This window comes from Aptenodytes forsteri, unplaced genomic scaffold (assembly GCF_000699145.1).
Source record: "Aptenodytes forsteri isolate BGI_AS27 unplaced genomic scaffold, ASM69914v1 Scaffold563, whole genome shotgun sequence".
In the NCBI taxonomy this organism is placed as follows: domain Eukaryota; kingdom Metazoa; phylum Chordata; class Aves; order Sphenisciformes; family Spheniscidae; genus Aptenodytes; species Aptenodytes forsteri.
The window spans coordinates 1,297,935-1,323,717 of record NW_008795318.1 but is presented as its reverse complement, the minus strand read 5'-3'; the positions used below and the strand labels follow the sequence as shown (position 1 = coordinate 1,323,717).

Genomic DNA, 25,783 nt, shown 5'->3' with positions numbered 1-25,783 from the left:
CAGACCACCAGCTAGCAGCTGCTGAAATACAACAGTATATTCAAGATAGGACATGGAGAGTTGATGGGGTAATGGGTTTGTGGGCTGCGAAAGCTCAGCTCCGGGAGCTAGGGGCAAAGAATAGCTACCGGGAGTGTGATTGTTTATAAAAGGTTGGGAGCCTTTTTAACAACTGTGTGCCTAACCTCAGGAAGTTAACTAGATACTCCTTATCTCCATTTGCAAAGACATTTTTGAGCACAATTAGACACACCATTGTCAATCTTGCAAAGTACGAACTTCCTGATGTACTTTAGTCATAGACTGTCTCAGGTCAGCATTTTAATGCTGGTATCTGGTGTGTGTTTAAGAGTCAGGGACTGAAATCCCTGGGGACTGGAAAGGACTGTCTGATAATAGTGCCCGTCTTCCCCCATCCCCTTTGTGATTTCCTGCTTCCCTTTCTCCCAACAAATTCAGTGTTTTAGGTCTGTGTAGTAACTTTTTTCTTTTAATGCAAGATATTTTGGCAAATATCCAACCTACTTTAAGCATTAAGTTATCAAGTTTATTGGCTTAAATACGTCTATCACAGTACTTGTTTCTGAAACCTTTCTTACTTTCATGGGTTTTTAGGAAGGAATATTTTTTTCCTCCTGAATCAGCTTCACCATTGTCTTCGCAAGTGATCCATCTTTGGAACTTACTGAAATGGCAATTGTTTTTCTTTCAATTGACCAAATAATGAACAGAGGATTAGAAAGATTTTTTTTTTTAGCTCTAAGAGGTTGGCAGTGATTACTTTGACAGATGTCGCGTTAAAGATGCGACTTGACTGCATTTTCTGCAATCTTAATTTCTAGCAACTTTTCTCTATTCTGCCTGTATTTGCTTCCTCCCATTCCCTTCATTATTCTTTAATTCTCAGCTTAGTATTTCAGACTTGCATGTCTTTCTCTTCCAACTCTTGACTTCACCGGGGCTCCATAACCATGTCTTCCTTCAGCACTAACCCTACCTGCTTGTGGCTACCTCTTTGCTGGAGATCACTGCCCAGCAAGCTCGCCGGCTCAGCAGCTCACGGGAGTTTCACCTGAACGGTTTCAGTCAAAATGGACCAAGACCTACTTAAACTGATTAAGCCGTGGGAAGTTACACCGGTGATGCGAACCAGAGAACTGAATCCCTCACCCGCAGCGTGCGTTGTGATGAGTGCTGGGACTGCTCCTTGGAGCTCAGCCTGCCGGAGACAGGGCTCTGCGTTGCAGCTCCAGGGCACCAGCCTGCCCTAGCAACAAGGTGTCTTTGCAGCTGCCGACAGCAGGGCTGCCTTGACTTGTTAAAGCTCTGGGAAGAGGCTTTAGCCTTCTTCGCCCTTCTGTCAAATTAGCCTCTATCTTTCTTGCTGCTCTCTCTAGAGTGGGAGATGGGCTAATGAGTGTGAGTGGAATACATCCCCTTAAGCTTCCTCCCCTGGCAAGTCTGTGCTTGAGCTAATTGGCTTGATTTTAAATGGATTAGGGTATGATACCCTGAGCAGTTGAGTTGGTAGATTGGAAGGTGGAGTGTAGCTGGGCATTTGGAGCAGGTAGTGGAGAGGATAACGTGTTCAGTCAGAACATAATGTGTGAATGCAGCCTGAACATGTTCCGACATCCCTGTCATAATTCCCTGCTTAGTTAACATGCTCTGGTCCCTTGTCTTTCCTCTGCTTGCAGCTTGTTTTGGTCTTGTGCTGATCTAATCCTCAGAACAGAGGAGCAATAAAGCAGCATGCTGGAGTTCCTTAACTTGAACTTCTGGAATTCAACTATGCCAAGTCTCGTTTCCATCTTTCTCTGGCTATAAAGGGCCAGACGCAGGAAATGATCGTGCAGCCACAAGGACAGCGTGCTAGAAAGTTGAATGGTTGATAGTGCTCTAATCTAAAAATCTTTGGACCTTTGCTCTATAGACTTAGAAAGGAATTTTATTACTCGGTTATAGCTTTTATCTGAAATACTGTTCTGTTTAATAGAAAATGTACTTGTTATATTACCTGTATAAAAGCAGTCTTGTCTTCTGCACGTACGTGTTGGTGCTTTTTGCCTTTGTTGCAAAGAGATGATGCACTGCTGCTAGAGACTCTTTCAGAGCAAACCCCCCAAGTAGGAGGTAAAGGGTCTTATTTTCTTTTTCTGCATAGTTAATGGGGCACACTTCATGACTATGGCACTGGCTTTTTAAAGGCTTGGCTGCGGACTGTTTTATGTTTGCTACTCAATTGGGAAACTGAGGCAAAGCAGTACTTTAGCATCTACTTGAGAGTTGACTAACACCCTTGGCACTTCTCTGCACAGATTTCCAAAATAAAACTTTTTTTTTTCTGTTTAAGGAAGGTGATTCTTTTTAGCCTTTGGGAAACACAAGGCAAAGATGGTTCGATATCTCTTTCCCTGACACACAGAACATGGGCTTAGTTTAATGAAGCATAATTGGGCCATGGAAGTTTCTCAGTGTTTTGCGCTGATACAATGTGACAGAACAGTGAGCCTGTCTCTGGCATTGGGAATGTACTTTGTCAGGCTCATTTGGATAAACAGATATCCCCAGCAAGTCCCTGTTATAGGGCAACAGGAAGAGAAGGCTGAGTGGAGATGTCTAATTACAGTTGTGGCTAAGCATGGGTACCAGTCATAGTGGTTTTGAGATTAGACTTTAGATACCTGTTCAAGCAAGTAGTTTTTTCTGAAGCCTTACGCTAAGCATTAACAGCTTGATGTATAAAGCCTGGATTTAACGTCTTTACATACTATTGTATCTGCCAGCAACATCACCTTATATGTGGATAAAGATGCATCGAACTCACCAGTGGGAATGATGCTTTTACTTAGGTGACAAGCTCACCATGAATCCTTAAAGGTAAAAGGTAGTTACGTGGAAGTATATTTAGGACTTTGGTACTGAATCAAGGAGATTCTAGAAATGTCTGTTACCTTAATAAATCTAGATTATGTGGGACACAGAAAGATCTATATATACACAGTTGGTCGCACATTCCCAAAGGGAGGAGCCACTTGTGCCAAACCTGATTGGATCCGCAGGATGAACAGCGAGGGCTGTAGCACAGAGCCTGGTCTGACAGTGAAAGAATTACTAAAACCTGTCCTGGGGGAGTTAAAGCATTGGCACAGAAAGGAAGGAGGAGTGAAAGAGAAAGGAAGGTATAAAGGAGATGCTCTCAACCTGGTTAAGGAAAAGGTGCAGGTAACAATAACCACAACATGGTATATACACATTTGTTTTTGACAAAGAAAGTTATCAGGCTTGTGTACATTGGGAGCGGTCGTATTTGTAAGGGTAGGAATAGAAACTAGTGACAGGATGGTCATTGTCTTTCACTGAATGCTGAAGCTTAAGATGTAGAAAAACCTGTAACACTTTCTACAGTTGCAGAACTTGTCATGTGCTGTATGAGGAAACCAATCTGAGTATTTTTTGAGATGGAAAGACATTGCATTGCTATCACTTGCATTCGAAGGGAATGACTTTCCTATTCATGCTGTAATGTCTTCAAAAGCTCATTATAGTCAGTTTTTACATGTTGTGCCCTAAAATGAGCTAACACGTGAATTGTGAAATGCTGTTAACTACATAAACTCAAACTTTGAAGAATTACCTTATCTTTTATCCCCTCAACTAACGGTAATTGAGCAATGTGTTTAATTACAACAGTGATGAAGAGTGGTCAGTGTTTATGATGTCTCCCTTGGGACAATTGGTCATATTCGAAATACTTGTGGACTTTAGGGGCAGCAAGGTGAGCTGTCAGTAGTAAAAGGTTATGGATGATTAAATATTGACTGCAACTCTTACTGAAGAGAAGGGTGGTAGATGTAGCCTTTTATTTATCATCTGTCTTTCAGTGTAACTTCAGTAAGAATTGTGCTGAGCAGAGAGCAATTATTCAATTTAGATCTATTTTTAAATTGTCAGTAATATTAATTCTTTTTCTTTGGATAGCTGAGTAATCTCAAAACATAGCAAAACTTTTGATCAAATTTTGAGCACTTGAGATTTCTAGTGTGTTAATTCATTAGACTTTTTTCTTTGGATCAGGATGGCACTTCAAGGATATGCTGAGTCTTGGAGTAATTTAGATTGAAAAGAGCCTCTGGAGGTCATCTGGTTCAAATCCCAGTGGTTTTGGAGGGAGTCTTCAAAATTTTCTTGTAGATGAGCAGTTAGTGAGCTAAATTCCCAATAAGTTAAGTATTTTTTTATTTCAGCCTTTTCATTAACTGATTTCTAGAAGTTGAAAATCCATGTGCTATGTCTCATGACTCTACAGCACCAGCTGTGTAGCCCCCCCCCGTGTCCCATGGGTAGAGAGGGAGGCTGAGGAACTTTGCTGCTTGTGGACAATATTCCAGTATTGTCAGCTTTTATCCCTGGGACCCTGGATCGAGGCAGTCCGTGGACTTTACATGGTGGTACCACTGTTTTTCTGATTTTGGGGATAACACTGGTGTGTATAGCCTGGATCTGTGGACAAGCTGCTGTGCTGCACTGCACATGCACACATTTGGTTTTTATCTTATTTTTGTGTCCCTATAGCTTACGTGCTTTATGCTGAAGTATGTGACCTTCAGATTTGCTTATTTTACCATCAGCAGTATTTTGATCTGCAGAACAATACTAAACTACATAGTCCTTTAATTTGACCTGCCCTCTAGCCTCTCTATGTGGGTAATAAATATGATGAGACATTTCAGTAAACAAAGAATAGATTGAGGGGAGGGAAGAAAGTAGGTTAAACCATGTATTTTGCAAAACACGGAAGTTGTGCGGGTTTTACTGACCCTACTCTTTTTTCCTTATGTGTTAGTTGTTCCCTGGAAAGGTACTAGTTACTCAAGTTCTGTTCAGTAGCTAAAAAGCACCACAGATGTTCTGTGTAAAATTTTACTTAGAGAAACCAGTTGGTGTGCTGCAAATGGAAGTGTTTGCAAGTAGGTCAGCTTCTGTTCAGTAATATCTCCCTTGCATGATGAGGGAATACATGAACAGGATACAGAATGGTCTAATGTGCATTTCAAAGTTAATGCATTATTTTTTTCCTGGAATTTCTAAATTAATTTGGATTATGATAAACTCTTGTAAAACTATGCACAGGAGCCATTGGAACACCTAATTTTGGTTGCTTGGTGGAAACGGAAAAAACAAGAAATGTGGATAGTTGAAGGTGGAGCTTTCAATTCTTTTGATTGCTTCTGTGTATGAGCAAGCATTAAAAAAATTCAGAAAGCAAATGAGATGGTTCAAGTAAAATGAAAATGCTGCATTTATATAATTTTGTTGGAGGATAAATTTTGTAAGCTTTTGACAGCAGTTAAAGTATATCATATAATGTTTCTTTAAAAATAGCAAGATTTTTTTGGGGGGGTCTGAATTATATTAATTAGTTCAGGTGAATATTGGGAAAACCAGGATCTGTATGTAACCAGTATTTACCATATAAGTTACTGATTTATAGAATATCCTTCAATCAGGATGTCTTAAGCCAGTTCGCTCTACCAAAAAAAAATCTCAGACTAAGAATATATATTCATATCTAGCTAATGCTGGCAAGCAGTGTTTGTGGAGAAGCTGATATTAACTGAAGTTAGTAGCATCCGAAGGTCAAGCTTACTGGCCTTGGACACATCAGCCCCGACTTGAAAGTAACATGCAGATGTGGGTTTCCAGGTCCTGCTGAATTCAGTCCTAATGTATGCAGATGCCCCCCAAATAAAAGGTTATGTAATATTGGTTGTACAAATGCCTGTTAATAACCCTATTCTAAAAGTGTGTGTATACCCTTTCTAGAATAGCAGAAGAAATTACAGTTTTGTAGAATAGGTATTTTTTTCTAGAGGAAGCCTTTGAGATGTGACCTCAATATGTCTCAGGAAAAAAATACACTAAGTTCTTCTGCAATACACCTATGATTTCTTTCCTTCTGTCTTTTTTTTTTTTTTTTTTCTCCTGGTGCCCTATTCATCTTTGAATGCGAGTGCAGAAATGCTAAAAATGCCAAATGTCATGTAGGCTTCTCTTCAGGCTTTCCCAGCTTTCATTTCAAAGACACATGTCCGAACTAACCTTTTGGAGTGATGCAGTGGTACTTGTCACTTCCCCCCATGCCTGTCCGGGATCAGTTACATCCGAGTAGCATCATCCTTTGGCCTACTGGAATCGGGGTCCATTAGCTAAGTCATGACTGCAGGAGTTGGCCTGTGGCTGTCTCTCTTAAAAGAAAGAGAGCAAGCAAGCAAAGCTCTTCTTGAGTGCTAAAAATCCACAGGCACTCCGTCCTTTTTATGAGATATCAGTCTAGATAATTTAAAACCAAAGCTTTCTGTATTCTCTATAAGTGAACTTAAATTTATTTGGATGTTGGCAGAAAAAAAGAGAAGAGATGCTGACTTCGTATTTCTGCCTATGGAAATAATCTGATTCTTAGTTTGTAGATTCATTATGTTTAATATTTGAGGTGCATATTGTCTGACCTTTGCAGTTCTTTGCAGTTAGGCTATAGTGAAATGTATTGTGTGTCATATAGTAAATTTTGATATCTGTTGGGCATAGAGGTCTTAAACAGCCTCTGAAATGGATTTGAACGTGGCACTTCTGTTCAAAACTCGTTTGTAACACCACATGCACTTTGTGTGCCCTTAGGATGTTTCCTGTGCATGAATGCACGAGTAAGTTCTCAAATTTTTATATTTATTATGGGCTTCTCTTCTGGTTTGTGGTTTTACACACTGTATAATTTTGCTCTTTTCTTTACCTGTTTCTTTAATGTTTCTGAATGCTTTTACTATTTTTAGCACTACAGGGGAAGATTATATTGTATTGGCCAAGAATTATGCAGTTGCAGTAAAAGTAAATGGTATTAAAAATTTCTTGCTGTTTCTCTGTCATTTTAAACAGATGATTCACAATTATATGGAGCACTTGGAAAGAACCAAACTTCATCAGCTAACAGGGGGTGATCAGCTAGAATCCACAACACACAGTAGAATTAGGTAAGCTATTTATTACGCTCTCACCCTGAAATGAAAGGAAAAAAATCCATTCATTTGTGTTTGCAAGACTTTGTTCTTTAATCCTGCAACAACAGTTTGGCTGAATCGGAAAGATTTGTTGTATGATTGGAATGCGGTAAGAGAATAGTGTAGAAATCAGTAGAAAGAGGCTTTTGCTGTTGTACTGCTAAACGTTGAGATATACTTTGTACATTAGCCTTAAACAATTTCAGCTTTTTTGAGTGTTTGCATTCGGGTAGGCAGGGAAAATGTCAGCAGCTGTCCCAAAATAATTGATATCTTGCCATGGCTTTGTGTACAGGTTGGTGAAGGTGCGTATCGTGGTACCCATTTGTTCTAAGGGCTTGTGTGAATGTATTATGCAGATTTTGAAGCTTTCTAGCCTATGAACTCTGCGTGGAAGGAGGGGAGAATAACTCCAGGGCTGGCTGTGTCTCTGCGTCGCTGCATAGATGCTGCGAGGAGCCCGGCGGCTCCCGGCGCGAGGGGGAGGAGAGCGGTGATGTCATTGCTCTGGAGCTGCTGCAGAAGAGTGGAAAGCTGCTGCTGATGGCATTGTTTTTGTGGCAGCGGCTGAATGACAGACTTTGCCTACAAAGATACACCCTCGGCCCCTGTGTAGCCTTCTTGGTTCCGGCGTTTCACCATGCCAGCACAGCGCCATGAATCCTGGATGCATGCTGCTATTTGTGTTTGGCTTCGTTGGCGGGGCGGTGGTCATTAATTCGGCTATCTTGGTATCTCTCTCAGTTTTGCTGCTTGTGCACTTTTCTATTTCTACTGGTGTGCCAGCTCTGACGCAGAACCTACCAAGGATACTCAGGTACTCTGACCTACTGAACCTTGGCTTCATGCGCTCTTTCTTTTTCTCTGCTTTCCGTTTTCCTTTCAAACAGAAAGAGCAAGGATAAATTAGAGATGTAAATTATGTATAAATTTCAAGTTCTTTTGTAAACATAATATTTATGGACTGGGATATGGCAATATATTTTTTTATACACTCAAATTTCATTGCCTTTTATTTAAGCAAGTACAAGGTCAGTTTATGTATCTTTTTTTTTTAGAAAGCTATTACATTCGTTTATGGTAACCTGCAAAAAAAGCTGTGCTGATAATGTCGTGGATAAAGCTCACGTTCAGTGTATTGTCAGGTACTTGGCTGATCTTGTGTAGCCATAAATGTATGCAGTCTGAAGCTGTAAATTTCACTTTTTTTTTTAATCAAAAGAATTATGTAAGATCAGTCAATTGATGATCTGCTCAAAACCACAGTAATTAATTGGTTACATTGTTTTAAAAAAAATGCGATTATTGGTTGGTGGGGAAAAAAAAATCTTTCATTATTTAAACATTAGAGCTCTTAAAGCCTATTCACTATTGTTCAGCCAAATGTTATCCTCTCCTTTTTCTGTACTTGTATGGCAAGCTGCCAACTCTGTCCGTCCCCCCTCAAGTTACGTTCTGTTTGTCCTAGTTGCCTGGAGCAGTAGCAGAGATGCATTAGAATATTGTGACCAAAAGTAGTCTTGACATGTTTTAGTGCTATAATTACAAGTGGAAAACAGCTGGAAAAGTTTTAAGATGTAGTTTTCTGACCTGAAAACTTGACATACTTTAACTGTGGTTGTAAATTTAATAGTAAACTTTGTTTAAAAAGGGAAAAATGCTGGAAAATAGTGTTCTCTGAAGGAGCTATGTGCCTTTTTCTCCTTCAAACATGGTGCATGTAGACTTTCTATTGACTTCCTTAAAACATGGTGCATGTAGACTTTCTATGTTAGTACACTTTTAACTTGCATCTCTGAACACAGAAGGGTTGTTCCAAAGGTTTAAAGCCAATCAATACCTAAAAGAAATACCAATTATTAACAACTGATAATAAATGTATATGAATATTAAAATACATAAAACATGGTGCATGTAGACTTTCTATGTTAGTACACTTTTAACTTGCATCTCTGAACACAGAAGGGTTGTTCCAAAGGTTTAAAGCCAATCAATACCTAAAAGAAATACCAATTATTAACAACTGATAATAAATGTATATGAATATTAAAATACACAAGGGGGAAGGGGGGGGGGGGGGAAAAAAAAAAAACCTAAAAAAAAAGGCAAAATATTGAACTTCATGTTCAACTTCTATTCCAACTCAATAAAAAAAAAGGCAAAATATTGAACTTCATGTTCAGTAACTTCTATTAGATTTTTTTTTTATACTGAAGTGGTCAGATGGTTTGAGAAATAGGGTTTTTTTGTAATGTGCTTTTGCTCCCCTGGAGAATATTTAATGAATTTGAAGGGTTTTGGTAAGCTATGCTTTTTCCTGCCCCTAGTAATTTGTTTTAGGAATTACAGGAATTGGAACTCAGTTCCTTAGTCTTTTATTCATTTAAAAATGATAAAAATAGAGGATGAAGGAATCTAATTGTAGAAGAATTGTTTCTATTTTTTAACACTAGTCGGATTTTAGAACAGAGCATCTGGTTGCTTATCCTAAAGGTTCCTGTAAATGCTTCAATACATCACTTCAGAATATTAGCTTAGGCTTTTAGAACACGTGCCTGCCTTCTGCTCACTGTGATATTTTCAGATATTTCTTGGACGTTGGGGCAGTAGAAGGGGTTCTTTGCTTTCTGGTCAACAACCAGTGAAATAAGTTGAAATTGCTTCAGTCTCATCAGATAATTTCTTTTAATGGAGACATGCACATCATAACCTTCACTTGCAAAATAAGCCCCCTTTTCAAACTTCATTTACTGTGTAGTCTTGCGATGCACCTGAACTGTGTTCTTAGCACATCAAAATATGTTCATTATAAAAATTTATTTAAAACTATTCCGCAAAAAAGCAAATGTCAGTTGTGAACTTTTTGGTACCCATTTTGTTTAAATTCTTTCTTCTGAAGACTGCAAAGAAGATAAGCTTTGTGGCATATCCTGCAAGTAAGCAAATCTGTCTGCTCCGAACCCTTGCTGCGGGAGGCGTTTTCCAAAGCGAAGGGCCCTTCACAATGTGTGCTTTATCACCGGCTTTCTTGTCCACTGAAGGGCTGCTTTTTTCCTTTTTTTTGTTGCTGGACTTCTTAACCAATGAAATGGTTTCAGTCTGTCTTTTGACATAATCTCAGCTTATGTGGTGTGTCTTTTGTTCCCCACACGCATTAGGGTTGTGGGAAATCTAAAGAAAAGCAGAACCTGTTACAATAGCAGGAATCGCTGGAATCACATTCAGTGTAATTCTGTGGCTGTCTTTTGTGAAGACTTTTCAGCACAGTTAGTTTGCAGATGCTGGAACAGTATCTGATGCTTTTTATTTCGTAACCTTGACTGATTTTGCTTTACTCCCTTTGCTGCCTGCTTTGCTCTGCTAAACTACTTCCGAATTAACGATGTAACTTGGAATAATATTTATGGAAGGCCCAGATACATGCAATGTGAGAATTAGTTGCAAACACTTTTCTGACAGGGAGTATCTTTGTACACCGGTACCGGAAAGGTTCATGCCAATTAAGATTGTTTGCTATTTGAACATTGGTTTTTTTGGTGATGTAAAACTTACCAAAAGGAGCTTGCTGCTTAATTGCTAAATACAATCCCTTCTTGATTACCTTTTCTTCTAAATAAACAAAAAAAACCCAAAACAAAACCAAAAAAATTTATAAAAGTGCTTAGCTTTTCCTTTTGCTTTTCAACATTCCGTTTCATAGTTTTGCATATAACTTGTATGCAGATACTAATTCTGCACAGAATTCTGCCTAGGTTATGTTTAATTTGTGAAACGCATTGCAAAAGAAAGTATATGTGGTTGTGGTTTGACTTTTTATAATGCTAAAATGTGAGATCTCAAATCTTAATATTTTGTCTGAATTGCCTCTGCAGGGGTACTTACAGACAGTGCTTTCTCAAGAAGCATAATTTTTCTGCCATTTCTTGTGCACACTTTTATCTTCTGTCTTTAGTGTACTTAAAGCTGTGCTAGTTGATTACAGTCCTTTTTTCTGTGTTTCATTGTTCTGACTGAACAAATAGTTTGCTTTATCTCAATTCTATGCCTGGCTGATATTTTTCCTTTTCAGGGCTGGCTGTAGCATCCTATGAATTGCGTTCTACACAATGTTTTTTGTCTCTCGCTAGCAGGAAGAATTAATCTTTTTGTTCACTGATCACACTACTGACAGCAAGTTTGACTTGGGGATTTTTTTTTATACGAAGCTTTGGAATTTCCAAATGTTGTTTGCCATAGAGAAGTGATAAAGACAGCAGAGGTGGTGAAGAGTTGGGATGAAGTCATTTGCCTTACTGGCACAAGCTTTTGTGTAGTTTGTTTTGTACTGATCTTGGTTAAAACTATGCAATTTTTGGCTGGGCTAGTTTTAACATCGGTAATTCCTTGACCCAGTTTTTTTCAGTGATACAAATCCATGTAATTCCTGTGATCTTCAGAAGAAAAATACCGTAAATTTTGAGAATCGTTGATTGTTTACAACTTTCCCAAATGCTTCAGTTAATGATTTAGCTGTTGGCTGTTGTAGAAGTTAGGAGGTACTGTATCTTGCAAAAAAAAAAAAAAAAGGTGCCAAATGGTATTTTTAAGAGTGGTTGCTGAAAACTGTAATTTAATCTGAAATAAGGAAATGTTTTCATCTTATACTCCTGTTTGTGTTCCACTTCTGTAAAACTTGTTTACTATAGATTAGCTTTGGTGCAATCAATAACTGCTGCCTAAAGCCATGAAATAGACTATTTGCAATTAAATAATGTGAAATGAGGAATTATGTGCTGTAATACAAACTGTGTATGCTACATTGTATAGTTAATAGAGCATAATGTATGAATGTTTGAACCTATAATTTTACCACTTCCCTGCTGATTTCAGAGGCGTACAGGAAAATAAATTATGTGACATCTGAAATGGCTGATGAAACCTGTCTCCCTTTCAAACAGAAAGGAGCGTCCGATATCGCTGGGCATCTTCCCATTACCTCCAGGAGATGCGCTACTTACGCCTGAAACTCAGAGAGAAGCGGGGGAAACGCCTGGGTCAGAGCACTGGAAATTCCATGAGCTAAGCCAGCCACGGTCCCACACAAGCCTAAAGGTGAGCAGTCAGCTTGGCTGCCTTGTGCGTTAGGAGAAACTCCCATAAACAGGTTAGATCCTTTGTGGGGGAGAAAAGGGAAGTTGAAGGGGAGGAGGGAAAACCCTAAACCATCTTTGTGTAAGCCAAGTATGTTGCTTACTCAAATGAGCTTTGAGGGAACTTATTTACTGGAAGAAACGGAGTTGGGGTTGCGTTTTCCGAATGAGTGGTAATATGGGCTAGTTCTCCTACTCACAGGAGTGGGTTTCTTCTTTCTGAGAAGCCTTTCCAAAGGTCGGTCACTTGTTCTTTACACATTAGATATGTAACTAGGCAGTGTAAACAAGTCTGCTGGTTTAATATCCTTTTAGAAGGGAAGCTTTGATTACTACACGGGCAGTACTCTTAACGCAGCCTCTGCCTACTATCAGGCGTATAGCGTAGGTATACCGCAGAGTTGAGAATGACCTAACTTTCCTAAATTAGCCTGTGATTATGATTTCCCTTACGTGTCGCTTGGCTATAATTCCTGCAATTGTTCTGTGTTCCAACAGTGAAAGGGTGGCATAGAACAAACTGCAGAAATGGAAAACTGTGGGAGTGGTGTTGGAGTGTGATGAATCTGGCAGTCGGGACTAGGGTGCACTAACAGCACAGCAGGAGAGGGATCTGCAGGGTGAAGAACCCCAGAATGTGTAAAGCCTCCCTATATCTTTATGTTGATGAGGTTTTTTTGGAAGACTATGAATGTACTTTTATTTCTGAAAAGGCATACAGCTGAGGGGAATTTCCTCCTAAGTGAACTTAAGACCTAGCAGGGGAATATTAAACTGATAAGAATTAAAAAAAACTATCCAGACATAATTGGAACCCAGACTTTTTTTTTTGCTTAGAGGTCATATGGAGATAATGGGAAGTGTAAGTAATGGTTAATTATAAACATATCAAAGTGACAACAGGAATTTGGATCTAAAAATTGTCACTTAAACTCTTGGCTAGGACCACTTTTGGATCTTGAATTTGTCCTATTCCCTTTGTCCTATGTCAATTAACATCAATAAATCAACAGACTTTAGGAGAGCTGACTGACGTACAACTTAAAAGTTATGACTAAGAGTAAGTGGAGATGAGGTATAAATGGAAGTCTGATCCCCTTTCTGTCCCCTCAGAAAATTATATTGGTTACTATATCTTGTCAAAATAGGCTTCTTGGTATAGTTCTTCACAAAATAATGCGCTGCTAAAAGAGAATTTACAAAACAGCACAGACTGTAATTTTTCAAACCTAGTTAGAATAAGTTCCTTAGGTCCAAAGCAGCATCTTTGCTTTTTAGCTGGGAATGTAAAGTACTTCTGAAGTGAACGTGTTGGATAACATGATATATTGGAGTCATAACCAGAATTTGAAACTTTTTTCCCTCTAATACTTTTCTTTCCTCTAAGTACTTTTAACATCAAGTACAAGGCACAAGTAAGATTCTGCTGCTTTCAGGCATCTGTTTTCCATTCATGCATGAGCATTTCATTAATGGTCAGTGTTTCCTCTAAAAGCGTCACAAAGAGTAGGTGTTGGAGAAACCCAGACTAAAAAGACTGGGTATCCTGTAGCTTGTACAGTAGTGACATTGCTGGATGTCATTGTTAAGACAACATACAATTATGTACCATTCATTCTCACTGCTTATTACTGCAAAGCATTGCAGATGAGCTACTGCTTCAGATTTAATTATCTAATTTTTAAACTAACTTTTCTTTTTTCAGGAAAAGTCTTCTGGCAACATTGCCAAAAAAGTCAAACTTGCGAAGTCAACCCAGCATTGACTTTGAGATATTTTGATTAATTCATTGTCACTTAATGGAATTGCATTTAATTTTCATTACTTCCAGAACAAACATTCATGATAGTTTAATCAGTATAGTTTCCAAGAGTTAGCTAAAAAAATACAGTAGATAGTAAAGTCAGAAATGTAAAATAGATGGGATTATTTGAAATTCCTTTAAGGAAAGGACCGTTCTCTGCTGTTTTCTCTTGCACTATCAAGCTGGTTTTCTTGAGCTTTGTGTGTGAAAGTCAGTGATCAGTCTGTGCTGCATCAGTTAGTGGATGCCTTTTGAATACAAAGATGTAGAAGTGTTTGAACAGAGCCAACAGCTCTGTTGAGGTTTTATTCCCTGTTTGTGTGAACTCCGGATTCCCTTGGTAAGGGATACCATTTTCTCCCTTCTGTATCTGCTTGCTGAAGTATGAATCATTATCCAGCGGCTGAACTTCACCAATTCAAAAGGCAATTGGGTAAATCGTGTAGCTTTTTTTTTTTTGAATGGACCTAACGCCTTAATATGTCGTGTTTGCCTTGTATTACTATGGGTAGGTGTACATGTTTTATTCCTTGAGAGGCATCTGTTAGTTGACTGTATTTCTGAATAACTTTGTCAGAATATCAAATATTAATAATTTGTTATTTTGGAATTTACTAAAAAAGGATGAAAACTGGAAGTAATTGATAGGCAGGTCTTGAAAGTGCTGAATTTTGTTTCTAAGGCTTGCAAATTCCATGTGGGGATGTCACTATAGGATGCAAGCTTTTCATTTATGCTGATGCACATAAATGTGTGTTTTCCCCCCTATGACCTCACAAATTAAAATCTTATCTTGCCAGGAAGTTCCAAAAGTAAAAATTTAGAAATTACAATTCTTAGTAATCTTACACTAAGTACAAATGAGAGAATGTGTGTCTATATGCAGGTCTCTCTTGTATTTTAAATAACCTTAAAATTCAGTTTCACTTCCTTCTCAAAAAGGGATGCTAGCAGTACAATGCATTGATGCTTCACAAAGTCTCTAAATTTGCTTCATTCTTGACAAGTTTTGGTTTCCTGAGCTAACAGATATGTCCTCTTTAAATGTCACAGACTTGTCTAGGAGCCTTGCTTTCACCTCTGATTCCCAACCAAAACCCTAAAAGAATGTTTTATTAAAACTTACCATTCTGCCTTCATTTTGCACATACCGGTCTCAGTGTTTCATCTTGATTTTTCCCAAGGAGATTCCTCTAATGCTGTATGCTAGAAAATATTGGCCTAAAGAGTCTAATTTGTTGTCATACCTGCAGTGAGATCTTGTTCACTGTTACGTGCTATTTAAGTCATAGTTAAGACGTCTGGATGCTGGTATGGCTCTGGTCATGAATGAGGGGTAAAATGTGAATGAAAGGAGACACGGTCCAGAAAAGGGCTATTAGTATTACCAGTATTACCTCTAGTATTACTACTAGAGGTAGTAGCCTCTAGTTTTATCAAACACAGTCTAGCCTGCCCTCGAACACAGTGCCTGATGCAGCCCTGTCTGAGTAATGATCGTGAGTCCCGCAGCTGGATTCATAACCACGCTTGTGGTTCTTCATGCAGCGTCACGGCAATGTAAACTGGTGCCAGGAATCAGCTTCTAAGGAGGAGCTATTTACTGATGTTCCATAGTTGATCTGGAATCTGACTGGACAAGCAGTCACTGCTGTTCAATGTCTCGTTCTCAATGTCATCCAGGGCTTACAGTTCCGACTGGAAAGCACGTAAAAACAGTTTGAGTGAAGTGCTTGCAAATACTATACTTTTATATTGGTTAAATCCATGTTCTGCATCAGTGCCTCAATGTCTACTTTTTAAGAAGGTGTTTTAAGATATTTAAGAATTTGGCAGTACTGGCCTAAAGTATTCTTTCCATTCCTGTTTCTTTGCATATGCATATTCTTCAGTAAAACACAATTTTGGTGTTTGTTCTTTAGTTTATATGCCTAACTCTTCTAATAATACTTTAATTTGTGTTCATTTTTTTAATGGTAATGTTCAATTTTAGGATGAGCTTTCTGATGTTAGCCAAGCAGGCTCAAAATCTACTACTCCAGCATCCACAGCTGCTTCAGATGTACCTGTACTGCCTGCTGAAACTCCTCAAAAGGAAGATGTTGAAGGGCTTGCAAAGGACACAGATATGCCGAATGAGAAGCTGGACATAAGCAAGAATATTGAAGTACAGGTAGCTCAAGAGACAAGAAACGTGTCCACTGGTGAGCTGCTTTAACTTTTTAGTATATGGTTACTATGGGCCTCATATTTAATCTGTTATGAAATATCTTAGTTGTGCCACAAATGAGAAATGTCTTTTTACTCAATATTTTTAGGAGTACAGAATATTGGTAAGAGATACAAGTCTGTTGTTTATTGGTGGCTTTAGTCCTTATTTTTCTAGAATTGGAATTATTTATGACATTTTCTTGTAAACAGCAGAAGTGGCACTCATCTAGACACAAAAAGTCATGAGAAGAGACACATCTGCTTGGTTTTGATCGCAGAAATAGTGGGAAATAACTACTGTTGGATGACTTAAGTTAAATTCAGGAGAGACTTAGAAATTCCAGTGTCTGTACTAAAGTATCAAAATCCATAGGTCTTCTCATTTCATTACCTTGATAAGTCTTTGAACAGGAGTCTATTAATTTGGTGATCGATTAACAACAACTACATGTAGATAATGTCATATGTCACAGTGACTTTTGTTTTATGGAGACATACCACTTGCTTTTCCCTAGGTGGAAATGAAAATGAAGAAAAATCTGAAGTTCAGGCAATCATTGAGTCAACTCCAGAGTTGGATATGGATAAAGATCTCAGTGGATATAAGGGTTCCAGGTAAGTTGTGTGTTGTGATTGGAGTAGGAAGACCAATTTTAGAAGGTACCAGGCTTCGGTTTTGAACTCATGACTTGTTTAGAAACCTTACCGGACTGAGATCATGCATTATATAATGAATCTCCTACTTCTGTGACCCTACTTCCCCAAATTCCTCAGGAGTTTTTAAGTGCAACAGCAGTTCTTCATTCTGTTGCTATACCTGATGAATGTTCAGGGTACTTCGTATTACAGCAGACTTAAGAATGCTTAAATATTCTTTCCATGTTTCAAGCAAAGGGTCTATACCAAGAGGCCTTTTCTTCCTAGATGAAGGTTTCAAGGTACTGGCAGTTTCCAAGCTGGGCCCTTGTGTTTTCACCCATATCTTTAAAATCTGGATTTATGACTGGCTTTGCAAATGTTGCAGCATTTATTTATCACATTCTGGTGGTGGAATCCCAGTGTTGGCAGAATGCTTTTGCCTGAGTCTGCTTCTTTGCAGGCTTTTGCTTGTGAAGGATAACATTTCTTTCAAAAGCTCTAAAGCCCCATAAAAAATAAACAGGTGCTGTTTTAGTAGCGGGAGGAGTGCCTGATCTTCTAGGCAAGTCCCGAACAATTTAGGGTCTAGCCACAAGTCCTTCAAATACGTTGTGTTTCATTCTTGTGATCAGATGGAAAAATGACCTTGTATAGTGAATGTTAATGGCGTAAGATCTTTGTGTGAAAGAAGCCCCCTTTCTGGCCAGAGGAATACTTTGATCTCTATTTGGTTCTCTTGCGTTCTTGTTATATTAAATGACTTCCAGTTTGGCTGAGCTGTCTGTTCTTTAAGTGTTAGGGCTGACTAAGTCCTGACGGGGCTGAATTTCTATACGCCAAAACTTGATATGCTTTAATTTATTAAAATCCTGACCAGCTCAAAATCAGCAGCTACCTCAAGTTTGGGATCTTGATGCCAAAGTAGTATTTGAAAATAGAATCTAGGACTCTAACTGAAAGCTCCTGAAAATTTTACTTCTGGTTTTTTTTTGGGGGGATAACAAATGAACTACTGGTAAAAACACAGAGAAAACTTTCTTCAATGTGGGAATGTTTTCTTTCTGCTTTTTTATGTCTTGTTTTAATCCTTTGAATAGCACTCCTACCAAAGGCATAGAGAACAAAGCATTTGACCGTAATACAGAGTCACTCTTTGAAGAGCTGTCATCTGCTGGTTCTGGCCTAATTGGAGATGTGGATGAAGGTGCAGATTTACTGGGTAAGAAAGGTTATTTAAAGAGGAATTTTCCTTGTTAGTGGAGTGCTTAATTATCCTTGCTGGATTTACTGTTAGGATTCATTTGCATTAAAATCTTTTGAGTATCATCGTAAGGTGGTTATTGGAATGCAAAAAACAGGAGGAGGTGTTTGTTCTTTCAATATAATGATATCGGCCTTAATCTTTTGGGGCTGTTCTTATGCTATTGTCTATTTCAGTGTTCCCTATTTGTTCTCTGACACAAGGATTTTTATCTCGAGCGAGGGTTTTTTATCTTGAACTAGTTTTAGGTAGTTTAATTCAGATTGTGCCCAATCTGTAATGGCCTGGCTTTATCACCTCTCTATGGAATTTAACTTGTAAGAGAGAATTGCAGCAGAATGCAATGGTGGTAATTTGAGAATCAAACCATTAATTGAAAGGGGAGGGGGAACCCACATTTCTCTTGCCCCGAAGCAGCTTGCTGCTACTTGCGTGCTGACCGAACAAAATGTAAGTTTTGGGAATATGAGTTGATCAGGAGCAAAAATGTCATTAAAAGAAGGATCTTTCTGTAACAAGATATTTTTGGCCATATCAGTGTTCAGGCCTCATTTTGAAATAATGAAAGCTGGTACTATGGAGTGTATAAAATGCAGATGCAACTCTTGTGTGTTTTAGAAATGGGCTGTATACAGAAAATCAGCAGTTTCTTTGTTTCTGTTGTCTGACCTGGCAAAAATACAGATTTTTAGTAGTATTCCTTAGAAGTGTTGTGTGTGCAGTCTGGATTTCTGGTTGTTCAGTGTTCCACCAGAAGCTTTTTTTTTTACATCCAGTAGGTGACATTTCTGCAAAGTATTACTCACTGGGAGTAATGGGCCTATCTCCAGTCTGAGAGATGGTTTTTCTTTGTTGTCACTCCCTGCTGCTTTGAATCCTGCGCAGTGAGGACCACCGCATCCTTGCTGGAACATACTTCATCCAAAACTCTTGCACTCTGTTGTCACAGGGACAACTAATGACACATTCTGCATGCAAAGATACAGATACTGGAGAAGTATTAACATATAGCAACTTCTGTCCCTTAGCTACATGATAAATTGTTTAAAGAAATCAAATTACACTCAGGACTTCCTGATAACAGATGCTTTGTTTTCCATGAGCAAAAATAATATACTTTTTAGTATACCGTATCAAAAGTTTGTCACTGACTTCATTACCATTTTCTGTAAAACTACTGCTAGAAACACCGGTGTGTGCAAAATGAACACATTGTTATAACTGCATTTGTTACGCAGAATGCATTGGTCTAAAAGTTTTACTATAGAATCGTGATTTCACTTTGAGCACAACCATAGTCCAAATTACTCTGTTACGTAAAAGCCACATCTGCATCCAGGATAGTCGGTATGTTTCAAGCATTTGGATCTGTTCTAAGTGAGCATTAAATTTTAGTTTGGAGTTCTGTAAAAGTAGTTAATTGGGATTCTCTAATCTGTTTTCTCTTGGGCTGCATACCCAGGGGAATATTCTGGTGTGTATGCTTCTTTTTTAAAAAAAATTATTTGAAATCTGTTGCTTCTACAGTTAGGAGTTCTTGGCTGCTGCTCTCATAAAATACATTCTCTGCATTTTTTTCCCTGCTTGATAACTTTTTTCTTTGCCTTTGCACTCTTGGCTTTCTAGTTTTTGTTCTTGCATTATAAAGGATCCTGAAACCTGTTGGAAGTGATCCTAGGTACTTTTACCTGTGAATACTGAAAACATTTAAAAAGCAATAGCCGCTTGAATAAAACCTCTTGATGACTGTAGTGTAGGCGATTTCTCCAGATATTGATAAAGTAACAATAGCTGATTTAAGTTCCTTCACTTTTAAATGTCATTTACTTTTAATCCAAAACCCAGAGAGAGAAGTTCCAAAAGAGGGAACTTTGACTTGCATGTCTATTTTTAGATACTTTTTTTGTTATCCAAATATCTTCTAAGTCTTCTGTTACCAGAGTTGCTTAGAAGATTGTGTTCTTAGAGTATTATAAAAGGTCTCCACCATTAAGATACCTTTTTCATTTGCTGTGTTAATCTTGAATTAGCATAACTTCTGCCATTATCAGTGTGGTAATTATTTTGCTGTGCAAGATGTAAAATAATTATTTTCTGCCTGAAAGTTTATCTTTTTAAAATCCTGCAAATTATATTATTTTAGGCATGCAAACAATAGGGTGAGAAATTATTTTCCAGAAATTTAAATAATATTGAAGTGGTTACATGGAGAGTTAAGATCACTTTTTTTCCGAGAGTTAAGATCACTTTTTGCCTTAGGAGCATATTAATTTGAAACTTTTACTGAATGGCTTAGCATTTCTTCCAAGTACTGTGCTTCTAAATTATTTCACAGAAAATGAGATAGACTTTTATTGTTACTGATTTTATAAGAGGTCTAACCAATAGGAATGGTTGTGACAAACTTAAATTTTTTAACATCTGTCTTTCGTATAAATCCTGCTTCTAATCACATCACATTCCACTTCAAATTTTTGGTGATGGCTTTGTTTTAATTCACTCTTACTTCATAAGTCTAAATATTTTATTGCTCTTCACTCATACCACACCTTACATGAAATGTTTCTTGTTCTTGTTTTTGCTCTACATGGAATGCATGGGCTTTAAAGACCATAATTTCTTTGGTAAGGTATCATTTGCTCTGGGGAAATCTGCAGGGCTTTCGCAATCTGAGCTTTATAATTCAGCATGTCTTGTGTCTATAACTGATAACTTTTGTTTCTAACACTGTATAAAAGTCCAGCATTTTAAACTTAACTTCTTGTGGACTAATACTTCCCCAGTAAATGCCATGTTTGGTTTTTGACTTAGTGGTACTATAACCTCTTCGAAATGTATAGAATAGGTGGAGGTAGCACTAGCCTGTGGTTAGCCAGGGTCGCCTTTAGGCTTTAACTGAAGGCAGATTGGGAACAAGGTGGAGGGGAAAGCTAACTGTAGAAGGTAGGTCCTGAAACTTCAGATAGCTTACAGTTTTTCTGACAAGTTTGTCATACTTAAAATTCAGCTGTTTTTAGAAAATGGTAAAACATAGGTTTTGTAAAAACATCCATTTTATCTGCTAATTTCATGTGTTTGTTTCCTTTGGAAAGGAATGGGTCGTGAGGTTGAAAACCTTATTTTGGAAAACACTCAGCTGTTGGAGACAAAGTAAGTGAGAATGTGTATGTAAAAAATACTGACCTTCTCTGTTATTGTAACGTCTTCGTACACAAAGTTGAATGTGTATGTAAAAAATACTGACCTTCTCTGTTATTTTGTAACGTCTTCGTACACAGAAAGTTGAAATTATACAAATATGCTTTCAGTTCTAAGAGTAGTGGTGGTATAAGTATTTTGAATTTGTAGGTATATTTGGCTAAATGTATAGCTTAGTTGGTATTCTTCTAGAAATTAAGGACCTGAGAAGCAAAAGCTGCTATTATCCTAGTAAGGCTACAAGAAATGCAGTGCTATGTCCCAATGAGATCAACTCCCTGCCTTTTCTGTCAGAAACACAGCTTGTAACTGCAGAAGTTAATCCATTGGAGTGCTGTTGAGGAATTCAACCTCTAAGCAAACTGTTCTGATTTATCACTACTTTTTTCTAATACGGAGGTGTGAATGTGTTTGAGCATTTGAGATTTGGGGGGAAAGGGTTGTTTGCCCTGTTTTAGAGCTCTATCTCTTTACGGCAGCTCTATGTAAGAAACTGGTAGGTCTTCAAATTCAAGAATAAAATTGGGCTGAAGCTAAACTGTGACACCATAGTCATCCTTGTAATGGTGTATTTTAAATGTTTGTGTAGAAATGCACTGAATGTAGTGAAGAATGATTTGATAGCAAAGGTGGATGAACTGACCTGTGAGAAGGATGTACTACAAGGTGAATTAGAGGCTGTAAAACAAGCAAAACAAAAGCTTGAAGAGAAGAACAAGGAACTAGAAGAAGAGCTGAGAAAGTAAGTTTAATTCCATGGTTGTGAAAAAGAAAGGGAAAAAAAAAAAAACCCCACTGTGGTAACTAATGCAGCTATTTTTTATTTTGTATTTAGAGCTCGTGCAGAAGCAGAGGAAGCAAGACAGAAAGCTAAAGAGGATGATGATGTAGGTGTATGTGTGTATGTGTATTTTTGTATGTATAATCCACAATGGGACATTAGAAGCTCACATGTGTTTAGTGAGTGCTACTAAACTTTACTGCTTAATAAGTAGTGGTGAACTTCCTCCATGTATAGAAAAGATAGAAAATCTAAAGAGCACAAGTGAACTTAAACTGACCATGTCTAGTTTTCTTTCTTTCCTCTCTGCCCATTATTGTACGTCACATTCTTTTTGAAGAACTGTTTTTTATTCAGATTATACTACATACAAAGGATGTGAGGAGAGGAAGGTAAAATTGAGTTAGTTTTACAAAGCCCCAAATGATTTGGAATCTGGAATTGTGCCCTAAACTGACTCTTATCGGAAGGCAGAGGCTGACTCTGCAAGGCCCTACTGTGCTCCTTTGTTTGTCCTATGTTTGCTTTTTTGTGCGTTCAGAGTGATGTCCCCACCGCTCAACGGAAGCGTTTTACTCGTGTTGAAATGGCCCGTGTTCTGATGGAAAGAAATCAGTATAAAGAGAGGTTGATGGAGCTTCAGGAAGCTGTCCGATGGACTGAGATGATAAGGTAAAATGCTCTTTTAAAAATCTTTGACAGAACTCCTGGGATTTTATAAGCTTTTTAATTTTAGCTACAGAATGATCTGGTCAGTAGTTTGAGGCCTTAATTGCCCTTCTGCTTGTCTCCCCACATGCCCATGAATAAGTTTGTTTTCAAGTTATGTGCACAGAACTTACCTTATCAAAATGGGTTCTTGGTGAGGCCTTGGTGAAGATGTGTTACTTCATATGATGTGAAATAAGCATCCTTTGAAGAATGTATGTATTTTGGAATGGTTACGAAACTTGGTAATCGTAAATAACATTAGTTTGGTGGGCAGGAAAAATTACTGTGTGTATGCGTGCAAAGCAGTGGGCCCAGTTGTCAGCTGACAATTCCATGTCAAAACAGGAATAACACGGTCTTCAGACTGAGTGTAATCCATTTGTAAGGACTTGGGTTGTTGAGAAAAAAACGCAATTTTAAAACTGTGCAAGGTTTGTTAAAGATAAGCAATAAAGACGGTGATCTGGTCTAATGTGCATCCTGAATATTGAGTTGTCTGGAAGGTATGATTTTAAAAAAAAAAAAAAGCCTTCTGCCTCGGACCTCAGCCCAGCTGGTCACTGTCACCCCCCAGCCGTGCCTGTGTCCAGAGGTAACGGTGTCATTTGGTGCCGCCTGCCGGTCAGGTATGACAGTGGCATCCAACTTCTTCTGTTGTCCTCGATACCTGTGGGCCATTTTGACTCTGAGCCTGAGAGGGGAAAAATGCATATGGCCAAGCAGATGTGACTTGCTTTTCTATAGCTGTTTCTCCTGTAGAAATCCTCTCCTATCTCTGTTAATGCATCTATGGCTTCAGGGATGATCACTTTATCACTTATTTACTGATGTGTTGAAGAATAAGAGGTTTTAAAATAAAAGGCAATGGTTGAAATATTAAAAAACAGGAGGCAGAAGAATTTAAAATTGCTTGCTGCTTTCTTCTAGCTGTTTCCATTGCAAAGTGTTACACAGACTTGTCTCTTCTGTCTGAAAGGCACTCACCAGTTGTGTTTGTGATGCAAATAAATGTGGATGATGTTTACTATGTAACTTCAGTTCATCTAGTGAGAATTTCAATATTGTGCTCTGATCAGAAGTGGCAATGTGAAGAAACAGGCTTTGATACTTTCAATATGTTATCTTGGTTTTTAAATAAAAGGTACACACTGTTCTGTTCCTTTCCTTTTTTTAATTAATGCTTACTCAGTAAACTTGGATTTCGTTTCTTGTAGAGCATCAAGAGAAAATCCAGCCATGCAAGAAAAGAAGAGATCAAGCATTTGGCAGTTGTAAGTATTGAAACACAACTCACTGGCAAAAATAAAAAAAAAGACCCTAACCAGTTAGCTGGCACATTTTTGTATGTTAGCTAATTATCTTTTGGCAGATGAAGATGTCTTAACTGTTCTCCTCTTGTTACCTAGCATGCCAGCTCGGTAAGACTGTTCTTGAAGACAAAATGTATCGTAAGCTGCATCACGTAGTGAATGGCTGTGCACTTTGTGAAGTTAAATGCCAAAGTGCTGTAACTTTTGTCTAGCTGAATATGCACTGGGACTCTTGTTCTGAACATTTTTCTGGATTCTTTTTTATGATGAAAAATAGAAACCTGAATAGCTAGTGTGGATTGCATTTATTTCAGCTTCCTTTTCCTCTATGGAGTACGGCTTACTGATTGTTAAATTTTTCTTTCTAACTTTAAGCTCTTTAAATCTAAACCAGTGTTAATCACAACAAGATATTTGTCAAATAATCCTTTTGATGTTGTGGTTTGATAACTATTCTGTCTTTTAGCTTAGAAAATGGTGGGGTTCTTAAAGTGCTCTGTGCATGAACTAATATGCTTCATAAAACTGTCTTCTAGGTGTGATGTTCACATTCTAATTTTGTTGGTTCCCTGTAGATCTTCATTTGAGACGAAGACCCCATTAAATTTGATAAACGAATGGGATAATAATTCTTTAAGAACTTTTCCTACTGACATGAATTTCTGTGCTTTGAGAGTGCTGCTGAGTGTGTGGTGGCTGCTGCTATGTTGGGCTCCAGTTTCTTAGTCTAACTGGCTTGAGCAGGCTAGCATATGCAGTGTTTTGCCTGCACTGTCAAATTTGGATGTGTCTTACAAATCTTAACTCTCATCTATCTTTTTTTTTTCTTCTAGTTTTAGCAGGCTCTTCAGTTCATCTAGCAATACAGCTAAGAAACCAGAACCTCCTGTCAATGTTAAATATAATGCTCCAACATCACATATTACGCCCTCAGTCAAGAAAAGAAGCAGCACCTTATCTCAATTACCTAGTGACAAATCTAAAGCCTTTGAATTCCTCAGTGAAGAGTAAGTCATTTTGGTTTTCTAATACTAGATATGTTCTATCAAGTATTTACTCTTTTAATCCTCTGAAATAAATGGCACACTGCTAAGTGAAGTATAATGTTCTCCTGAAGTGAATGTTGATACATACGAAATCAACATAGTGCAGACTGAAATGCACAGCAGTGGATGAGTATTCTGGGTACCTGGCAGTAGTATTCAGTTTGGCAAATATCACTGTCTTTCATAAAAGTGCATTTAGGCACAGGAGGCAGCACTCGGTACACTTTTATATGCAAGTGTTGTAGCTAAGCAGTAACGGTACAGATACTTTCACTCTAAGTTCAATGGAAAAATAGAACAACATGAGTCAGGCTAATGAGTATCTGTAAACTTTTTTTTTCCTCCTGTCCTTTTTGGCAATACATCCTCTTGGTTTACAACTTCTAAAGCTTCTAGTAGAGGTGCATAAGCCAAGTTCATTGTCTTTAAGGATACTGACAATAGACTTTCTGGTTTTGCCTGTCTTTCCCAGGTCCCTTAGAAATAGCTCGCAGGAAACCTGGTGTTCTATAGGTGATGTGTGAAAAACTAGTGATCTCTTTGGTAGCCCAATGCTTCCACAGAGATCTTGCCTATTGAGTTTAATAGCAACTCTCATTACACAAAGAATTCTAAAGAGCATAAATAACAGGTTCTTT

At 38.1% G+C, this 25,783-nt stretch overlaps 1 protein-coding gene across 3 annotated transcripts in view; it reads left to right on the top strand.

Moving 5' to 3' along the window:
- The first annotated feature begins 7,573 nt into the window (after positions 1–7,573).
- SPAG9 (sperm associated antigen 9) overlaps positions 7,574–25,783 on the top strand; it is a 37,809-nt gene continuing 19,599 nt past the window's right edge. For 2 of the 3 annotated variants that reach the window (XM_009279675.1, XM_009279674.1), the window contains exons 1-11: positions 7,574–7,872; positions 11,993–12,146; positions 15,982–16,192; positions 16,715–16,814; positions 17,936–18,057; positions 21,192–21,249; positions 21,887–22,039; positions 22,133–22,184; positions 22,620–22,750; positions 24,004–24,060; positions 24,933–25,106. In XM_009279675.1, coding sequence (XP_009277950.1) covers positions 7,712–7,872; positions 11,993–12,146; positions 15,982–16,192; positions 16,715–16,814; positions 17,936–18,057; positions 21,192–21,249; positions 21,887–22,039; positions 22,133–22,184; positions 22,620–22,750; positions 24,004–24,060; positions 24,933–25,106 — 1,373 coding nt within the window. In that variant the 5' untranslated portion in view covers positions 7,574–7,711. Of the gene's footprint in view, positions 7,873–11,992; positions 12,147–15,981; positions 16,193–16,714; positions 16,815–17,935; positions 18,058–21,191; positions 21,250–21,886; positions 22,040–22,132; positions 22,185–22,619; positions 22,751–24,003; positions 24,061–24,195; positions 24,208–24,932; positions 25,107–25,783 lie in introns of all 3 variants that reach the window. The other variant, XM_019472179.1, reaches the window with a different exon arrangement.